The sequence below is a fragment of the Fukomys damarensis genome, unplaced genomic scaffold (genome assembly GCF_012274545.1).
Source record: "Fukomys damarensis isolate Sample0158 unplaced genomic scaffold, DMR_v1.0_HiC HiC_scaffold_24, whole genome shotgun sequence".
Classification (NCBI taxonomy): Eukaryota; Metazoa; Chordata; class Mammalia; order Rodentia; family Bathyergidae; genus Fukomys; species Fukomys damarensis.
In genome coordinates, this window is record NW_022900936.1 from 2,188,593 (window position 1) to 2,198,079 (window position 9,487).

Sequence of the window (9,487 nt, forward strand, 5' to 3'; positions counted from 1 at the left end):
AAACGGCCTCGGCAAGCAGGCAGCTGGTCTGCCATGGAGGCTGTGGTGGGGGTCCCCCAGGCTCCCCGGGCCCATGTTAGCTCTCTGTTCCCATGGTCACGAGGAGTGGGACAGTTCCCTCCTGCGGCTCCCACAGTAGTCCTGGCGCAAGGGAACACCCTGGAACGCTGGGGTCTCCCAGAGAGTGGCTTCATGCTGTCACCTGGCTGCCAGGCTCCATGGTGTCTTGAGGACGCCCTTGGAGGGTCTTAGCCTGGCCTTGGGGCTGAGAGGAGCCAGTGTGTGAGAACCTGGGTCTCAGGGACTCAGGGCCCCTGGGGCTGGGGCCCGCGGTTCTGGGGGCGGAGGAGCAGGAGTCCAGGGTGTGGGTCAGGAGCCCACGGGAGCTCCACATCTCCACCGTGTACCCCAGGGCTACAGATGGCTCTGCCAGCCTGGGCCGCAGATGGTGGGCGCCTGTCCTGGCTGGGCGTGCCCCGAGGGGCTGAGCGTTGTCCCCCGGCGGGGTGTGAGGGTCTGCTGGGGCCTGCTGTCTTGAGACCTCCCCATCCACAGGCCTTCCTGACCAAGGTGTGGTGGGGCCAGCTGTGCGTGGACAACGGGCTGTGGCGGGTCATCCTGTGTATGCTGGCCTTCCCGCTGCTCCTCACCAGCCTTGTCTCCTTCAGGTGCCCGGGTTGGGGTGGGTGCGGCCGGGCATGAGACCTCCTCTCCCTGGGAACCCGGGCCTTGCCAGGATCCTGGACCAGCAGGGACACTTGTGGGCAGAAGTGCTGCTGTGCCCCCAGCACCGGCTGTCCCTGGGCCCTGAGATCGGGAGGGTGGGGCACGTGGCGCCCCTAGTGCCATTGAGCAGCTGGTGCTGAACCTGGTCGCGTGGGGACAGCGAGCCAAGGGCCACCCTGCTCCCGCTGCGACAGAGTCCGGGCAGGTGCACAGCTCTTCCTGTCAGGAGTCGGTGGCCCACGTGGCTGAGGACCCAGGCCCGGCTCAGCCCCGCCCCCAGCGTCCTCAGCAGCACAGCAGGCCTGTGGGCGCCTGCGGATACAGCTAGGAGCTGGGCAGAGGTTCTGGTCCCCTGGTAGCCCAGGGACAGATCTGAGGCCCCAGCCCAGGTGGCCATCAGTTGAGCCCTTCCTGTGGCTGGCAGGCTGTATGTCCCCCTTCTTCCTGTGCCCTGGTAGCCAGCAGCATTCATCCTGGGAAAACGGAGGCACAGAGGTGCATTTTGGGTGCCCTCCAAGCATGCATGGCTACAGCTGCTGTCCTAGCTGTCCCAGTGATGCAAGTATGTGGGTCAGCCCTGGCCTGACAGCGAGGACAGGTGCCCCCCACTTGTGGGGATGGTGCCAGGCGTACCCAGGTAGGGCCTGGCCAAGCCACCTCGGTTCAGTCTGTCCCTGGTGGAGCCACGACATCTGTGGCTCTGGACGGGACGTGAGGGGCTGACCGTTGAGTCCCCACCACGTGTGGGGGTCTGGGGTCCACAGGGCCCGATGGAAGAGGTCCTGGTGCCGGTGCTCCTGGAGCTGGCGCGTGGCCTTGGGTGGCAGCGACCCCTCCCTGAACTCATCTGCCCCGCTGTCTTGTCTGGGGGGTAGGGGGCTGTGGGCAGCGGGGGTCTGTGGCCCTCACGCTGGCCCTCGGTTCAGGTTACCATGCCCACAGGGAAAAGCGGCTGCAGGCCCTGGGCGGCCCGGCCCGCGCCCGTGCCTTCTTCAGCGCGCCCGTGGTCGTCTTCCACCTGAACATCCTGTCCTACTTCGCCTTCCTCTGCCTCTTTGCCTACGTGCTCATGGTGGACTTCCAGCCCACGCCGTCCTGGAGCGAGCGCCTCATTTACCTGTGGCTCTTCTCCCTGGTGTGCGAGGAGACGCGGCAGGTGCACGCCCGGCCCCTGGAGGCCTTGTCCGATGCCCAGAGCCGGCACCTTCACCCTGTGCCCTGGCCCTGTGAGGGTCCGCATGCCACGTCAGGTTTGGTCCCTTTGCTCAGGTAGAAGTCTCTGTGCAGGAACCCAGCAGGGGCGGAGCTCGGGCTGCCCAGGGCCCTGGCGAGCCCTGAGTGCCAGGTCTCTCCCGTGGAGGCAGTGTCGTGGGACAGCATGCAGCCTGGCCGACTGCCCCTCGGGGCTGCAGTGGGCGCACAGGGAGGTAGCCCTCGCCCCTCACCCCTGCTCCATGAACTCTCCGACTCCAGCCGCTCTTACAGAGCAGCTTTCGGAGGTGACCACCTGCCTGCTGGGAGGACCTGGGGAGGCACCAAGTGGCTGGGACAGGAGCCAGGGCCAGGGCTGCCCCCAGGAAAAGAAGTCGTACCCTCTGAGTCTGCCTGGGACCCAGGGAGGGGACCTGGTTGATTCTGCTGGTCAGCTGCCCCCAGCCTGGCAGCCAGTGACGGGGCGGGCAGGCCCCATGGAGGTCGTGTGCCTCCCACTTCAGAGGGGCGGGGCTTCCCAGCACACGCGCACATGTGCACGTGCACACACACACATACACACACGCACACGTGCGCACACGCACGCACACGCACGCACTTATCCTGCACGTTCCGCGGGTCCCACTCCAGATTCCCCCAGTCCTGTGGGGGCGGGGCCCCCTTTCCTGTCCCCCCACGAGTGCGGCGACGCGAGTCCCTCTCTCCCCAGTAGCTCTTCCATGACCCTGACGAGTGTGGGCTGATGAAGATGGCGGCCCTGTACTTCAGCGACTTCTGGAACAAGCTGGATGTGGGTGCCATCCTGCTCTTCATCGCGGGGCTGACGTGCCGGTGAGGCTGCCCTCTGTCTGTGCCCGCTCAGGTCAGGTCTCTTCTGTCCGTGATGGCGTCGTGGCCCTGAGAGGCCTTGGTCCTCCGGCCCACAGGCGGGGAGCCTGGCCTCCTTGTGACCTGTGTGGAGGCCTTCTGGAGGTTCTGCTCCGGGCGCCCAGTTTGGGCACACTGGGGTTCCTCTGAGTGAGCTGCTGGCTGCCTGCTGAGCCCGTCCTGAGTCCTGTCCTGCCCTGCCGGCCTCAGGCTCATCCCGGCCACGCTGTACCCCGGGCGAGTCATCCTCTCCCTGGACTTCATCATGTTCTGCCTCCGCCTGATGCACATTTTCACAGTCAGCAAGACGCTGGGGCCCAAGATAATCATCGTGAAGCGGATGGTAAGGCTGGGTGGAGCCCCGGCGGTCCTGTCCGGTGCCTGTCTCTGTGCCACCGCCTCAGGTGCCTCCCCTGCCCTCGCTGGCCTCTGCTCCCGGTCTCCAGCTCCTTCCTCCGAGTCCCCTCGGGTGCTCCCCGCAGATGTGACTTCTCCTGAGTCTGCTGGGCGCGGTGGTGGGGAGGGACAGTGCAGCCTGCGCCTCCTCTCTGCAGATGAAGGACGTCTTCTTCTTCCTCTTCCTCCTGGCGGTGTGGGTGGTGTCCTTTGGGGTGGCCAAGCAAGCCATCCTCATTCACAACGAGAGCCGTGTGGACTGGATCTTCCGCGGGGTCGTCTACCACTCCTACCTCACCATCTTCGGGCAGATCCCGGCCTACATCGATGGTAGGAGCCTGCGAGGTGTCCGGGGAGCCGGGCTGCGACATGCTGAGGCCAGAGGCTGGCGGGGTGGCCCAGGGAGCTGGGCATCTGCTGGCAGCCCCAGCATTAGAGGCCACCTGTCCCGCTGTCCCTCCTGCTGTAGTGAGAGATGCCCCCCACCTCCTGGCCTGGTGCAGAGAGAGCATTGTATGCAGAGGGGTTGTGTGAGACGGCACCCTTGACATGCACTTTACTTGTGCAAAGTGCACGCGCCAGTGGCTTTTAGAGTTTTCCAGGAGCTGATTTTATTGCATTCACCCCCCACAAAAGACAGCCCCCCCATCCACAGCCCTGCCTGTTTTACTCCCCTCTGCCCTAAGCGCCTGCCAGTCCACACATTCTCACCCTCCCCACATGCCCACGGCCGGGGCGTCCTTCACTGAGGGAGTTTGCAAGTTTCGTCTGCATGGTAGCGCGGTGGTGGGGAGCTTAAGAGCTTTCTGTGACGCGAACAGCCCACTGCCGCTGTCAGCGTGAGCACTGCTTTGGGCTGCTCAGGAGCATTCCAGCACGCAGATGCACTGTGTGCTTGTTTACTCCTAAACTGATGGATGCTTGGGTCGTTTCATTTTGGACGACTATGACTGGTGTTGCCCTGAAGGGTGATTTGTGCATTTTTGCGTTTGTGTTTAAGTTTTGGAGGAATGTGCTTCCTTCACAGTATTCTTGAGAGCAGCGTCTAAGGGTTCCAACGTCTCCCGTCTCCCCAACACTTGTGGTGGATTTTTATTATTATTATTATTATTATTATTATTTTCTGAATTACCAGGGATTGAACTCAGGACCTTGTGCTTGCAAGGCAGGCGGCGGCACCACTGAGCTAAATCCCTGGCCCTGTGGTTAGTTTTAAAATTATAGTTTACTGGCCCGGCGTAGTGGCGCACGCCTGTAATCCCAGCACTTGGGAGGCTGAGGCAGGAGGATCACTCTGAGTTCGAGGCCAGCCTGGGTTACATAGTGAATTCCAGGTCAGTCTCAACTACATAGTGAGACCCTGTCTCAAAACAAACAAACAAACAAACAAAAATAAATTATAGCTTACTAGTGGGTGTGAAGGAGGCCCCACCGTGGCTTTGATTAGCGAGTGTTTCCAATGATTTGTACTGTTAAACATCTCATGTGCTTCTTGGGGCCATTTCTGTGTCTTTGGAGACACATCTTTTCTTACCCTTTGTCCATTTTCCCTTGGCTTTTTATTATTGAGTTGTAAGGGTTCTTTGTGTGCGAACACCAGACTTTTATCATATAGATGATTTGTAAGTACTTTCTGTTATTACCTAGGCTGTCTTTTCACTTGTCTTCATGAAAAAAAAAATGCTTTCTCTGAAGCACAAAAGTATTTAATTTTGATGAAGTACAACTTCTCAGTCTTTAAAAATTCATTTATACTTTGAGTATCTATCATGTCTGAGAAACCATGGCCTAATCCAAGACCACACAGAGTGATGCCTGTTTCAGACTTTTTATAGTGTTGGCTCTTTCTTTTGGCCTTTAATTCATTTATGTTATTTTTGTAAATGGTGTGAGGTAAAGGTCATTTTTTGCATGTGGATATCTGGTTGTCCCTGCGTTATTTATTGCCGAGACTGTTCTTTCTCCTCGGAATGTCTTGGCACCACTTTTGAAAGTCAGTTGATCATTAATGTCAGGGCTGTGTCCAGCCTCTCAGTCCTGTCCCATTCCTGTATGTCTGTCCCATGCCGACACCTCACTGCTGTTAGTTCTGTAGCTTTACACTAGTCTTTAAAATTGGAAAAGGTGAATCCTTTAGCTTAGTTCTTTTTTTTGGGTGGTGCCGGGGATCGAACTCAGGACCTTGCACTTGTGAGGCAGGCAGTGGCACCACTGAGCTAAATCCCTGGCCCCTCCAGCTTAGTTCTTTTCCCAGGTTGCTTTAGCTTCTCAAACCCTTTGGTTCACATATATTTTGGACCCAACTTATGCCAAAAAGGCGCCAGGTATCTTCCCACTTAATTGGATCTTCGACTGATTGCAACAATATTTTATAGCTTTTAGTGTTATAAATTTCTTACATTTGTTAAATTTACTCTCACTTATTTTATTCTTTTTCATGCTATTGTTAATTTTTTCTTTTCAAATCCTTTCCCACCGAATGAACCCCCAGGGTTGGAACCCATGCTGCTGACAATGGTGGCTTTGGGAAGGGCCCAGGGTGGGATGCCAGGGTCCTGTGCAGGCAGGCACCCTGTGGCCCAGGGCAGCTCTGACTCTGGGCTTCCCTGGCAGCTGTGGTGCCTGCTAGAGGATGCCTAGGCTGGACAGAGCTTCCTGTGGGACTTTGTCATCCGTGTGCAGGCGGCCGGGCCTGTGGGGCCCCTTGGCGGTGGCCAGTGGCTGAGGTCCCTTCATGACTGTTTCACCTTGGCTTTCCCACTGCACTCCCAACTCAGGTGTGAACTTTGACCTGGAACACTGCAGCCCCAACGGCACAGATCCCTACAAGCCCAAGTGCCCCGAAAGCGACGTGACCCAGCAGAGGCCCGCCTTCCCCGAGTGGCTCACGGTCATCCTGCTCTGCCTGTACCTGCTGTTCACCAACATCCTGCTGCTCAACCTCCTCATTGCCATGTTCAAGTGAGCGCTGGGTGTGGCTGGCACAGAGGAGGTGGCCTGAGCCAGGGAACCAGCACGCCCGCCCCCGAGGCACCTCCTAACGTCCTGGGGAAAGCGTGCACAGCCACTCCTCCCTGGTCACTGCTCGTTGGCCCATCTATGTCACTGCCCCCAGAGGCTGATGGTGCCACACGTGCCCTGCTCAGCTATGGTGCTTGCTGTGGGTGGCTGGCATCGGCCTCATTCTGTGTGAACTGCAAGAGTGCTCATTGCTCTGTGACCTGCGGCACTGGCTGCTCAGGGACCCCACCCCCTTCCCCTCCAAAGGGCACCTCCTTTGTCCCCACCCCTGGACACATTCCTGTGCCTCCTGTCCATCTCTGACTGAGCTGAGACCTTGAGGTTTGTTTGTCTGGGGTTCCGGTCCATCTCTGGACAACTGCGCCTGCTTCTCCCGCAGTTAGGGGCTTATGTGTCTGCATAGGGTTTGTACATGTGTGTCCTAGTCACTTTCTTTTTTACTGGAACAAAATTCCCAGTAGTTTTGTTCACAGTCCATGGTCGGCTGGCTCCCAGATAGGGCAGCATGGCAGAGGGGCCTGGCGGAGGAGAGGTGCTCACAGCATGGAGAACAGGAGGCAGGGTGAAGGGAGGAGTCAGAGAGGGAGATGTACCCTTTCTGATCAGGCCCCACCTCCTAACAGCGAGTCAGCTGGGAGCCCCATGATTCAGTCACCTTCCAACAGCCCCCCTCTATGTGCATGCAAGGCTCTTGGGGGACCTCTGGATGTAACCATGATAATGAACGTCTACCCGCCCTGAGGGCTGTTTGCAGGTGGCATCTAGGTGGGCCCCACAGAGCAGAGGTATCTCGTTCTTACAGAGATTGGTGCCCCAAACACGTCCACACCCTATGTGGAGAACCTGTGGATGTGGGGCATGAGGTGGGGTTCAGTTAGGGGTCTGAGGTGGGAGATGGTCCCAGATGGCCAGATGGTCCAGCACCAGCATGGGGGTCCATGTGAGAGGGAGATGGAGGTTTGGTTGGAGTCAGAGACGGGAAATACCACAGCCAAAGGACCCGATTGTCCCCAAGCCTCCAGGAAGAATGGCCCCGGACACTGTGGTGTCCGCCCAGAATTGGAGAGAACAAATCTGATGCTTTTAAGTTTGGGGTGATTTGTTAGAGCAGTGATAGGAAACGAATACAGTAGCTACACCTCTGGAAATTCCTAGGTTTTCTTTAAATCTCTGATGTTTGAACTCTTTCACCTTGCTAGAACTTTGAGGTTTTGCAGCGTCCTGTGGCCGCTGTGGATATTGTCTTTTTGGGCCTCAGGACATCCTATGAGTGTGAGTGTCAGGTCTCCTGATAGCCAGGCGGGCCCAGGCTCTGGAGGCCCTGTTGCACTTCTGTAGGTGGAGTTTTTTTGTTTAGGTGGAGGTGGTTTTGAGACAGCGCCTCACTCTATGTTCCAGGCTGGGCTTGAACTCACTACATAGCCTAGGCTGGCCAATTTGTGATGATCCTTCTGCCTCAGCCTCCTGAGTGTTGGGATTATAGGTCTCCCCTAGATTTTAAACTTGGATCAAAGAGAGCTCTGAGGCCATAAAGCAAGAGGCAGGAAAAGGAGAAGCCAGGGAAGCCAGAGGCCATGAATGAAGACCTAGGCTTTCGGGCCGGGTCCTGGCAGCCCCTGCTGTTGTGCCCAGGCTGCGTGACCCATCACCTGCTCCTCTGCACCGCTCTGCCAAGGCCCACCCACCTCGCACACCTGAGCCGAGGGAGGGAGAGCCCACCCTGATGCTGTGCTTGTGGGAACCGACGGAGAAACACGCTCACGCCCCAGGGTCGGTGCCTGCACAGTGTCATTGGCGAGGCCGCTGAAGCCCACTGACCCCTAGCCCCCCACCAGCTCCTCTCCTGGCACAGGGGTCTGGCCGGACTTCCTCCTCCGAGTCTGGAGCTGGCCTCCTGGGCAGCTGCTTCTGCCACCTTGGGGTCCCCAGGTGCCGGCCGTGGGGTGGGGCCTGCCCTGAACACCTTCCCATGCCGTGTCCCTCCCACCTCCCGCCAGCTACACGTTCCAGCAGGTCCAGGAGCACACGGACCAGATCTGGAAATTCCAGCGTCATGACCTGATCGAGGAGTACCACGGCCGGCCGCCCGCGCCGCCCCCGCTCATCCTGCTGAGCCACCTGCAGCTGCTGGTCAGGAGGGTGGTCCTGAAGACGCCTGCCAAGAGGCACACGCAGCTCAGTGAGCGCCCACTGTCCCTTCATCCCGGGTGTGGGCCGGGCCGCCTCAGGCTGCAGCTGGGGCCCTGGGTGGCGTGCGGCTCCCTCTAGAACCCCAGTGACCCTCTGGGCTGCTGTGTCCTGCTGACAGAGAACAAACTGGAGAAGAACGAGGAGGCAGCCCTGCTGTCCTGGGAGATCTACCTGAAGGAGAACTACCTGCACAACCAGCAGCACCAGCAGCACCAGCGGCCAGAGCAGCGTATCCAGGACATCAGCGAGAAGTGCGAGGGCCGGGCTCTGCATCCCACGGGGCCTGCATGGGCGTCGCACGCACAGACCCTGCCCTGCAGGCCCCGGGTCCGGCACACCTGGCGTGGAGGGTGGAGGGCTGGACTGAAAGCTGGCACATCGGGGTCCTCCCTGTGCTCACTGCTGTGGTTGCCATGGCCCCCGCAGACCCCCAGGCCTGTGCCCAGAGGCTTCCCCAAGGTCCCTGGGGTCCTAGCAAGGCTGGACCTGCAGATGCAGGACGGGCAGAAGCTGGAAGGGGAGCCTCAGGGGTCAGGGGAGGCCCTGGCGCCATCAGCACTATTCCCGACCCAAGTCTTCCCACCTGCTTCTTTCAGGGGCAAGGTCTGTGTGGGGGAAGCAATTTCTGCTCCCCTGTCTCTGCCCCAGGCCCTCAACCAGGGTGGGCAACAGCAGGGAGAGCCAGCTGCAGGGTCCCATATCAGTGGCCCACGGTGGCACATCCCGCTCCCATCTGGTCCTGGGCTCCCCACTGAGGGATGGGGTGGGTCACCTACTGATGGAGGCTCCTGCCTGGTACAAGAATTCTGTGGGAGATGGAGAGGGTGAGGATGACAATGAAGAGAAACGGTGGTGGTGGTGAGGGTGGTGGTGATGGTGGTGGTGGTGATGGTGGTGATGGTGGTGATGGTGATGGTGGTGATGGTGGTAATCTGGTCCTGCTCCCCACTGAGGGATGGGGTGGGTCACCTACTGATGGAGGCTCCTGCCTGGTACAAGAATTCTGTGGGAGATGGAGAGGGTGAGGATGACAATGAAGAGAAACGGTGGTGGTGGTGAGGGTGGTGGTGTGGTG

The 9,487-nt window shown here is 59.1% G+C and overlaps 1 protein-coding gene across 1 annotated transcript in view; it reads left to right on the plus strand.

The window, feature by feature from the left end:
- Trpm2 (transient receptor potential cation channel subfamily M member 2) overlaps window positions 1-9,487 on the plus strand; it is a 49,408-nt gene that overhangs the window by 24,968 nt on the left and 14,953 nt on the right. The window contains 8 exon segments of the mRNA XM_010636466.3: window positions 556-668; window positions 1,669-1,882; window positions 2,651-2,769; window positions 3,016-3,148; window positions 3,360-3,531; window positions 5,979-6,162; window positions 8,220-8,401; window positions 8,531-8,663. Of these exon segments, the coding sequence (XP_010634768.1) occupies window positions 556-668; window positions 1,669-1,882; window positions 2,651-2,769; window positions 3,016-3,148; window positions 3,360-3,531; window positions 5,979-6,162; window positions 8,220-8,401; window positions 8,531-8,663 (1,250 nt within the window).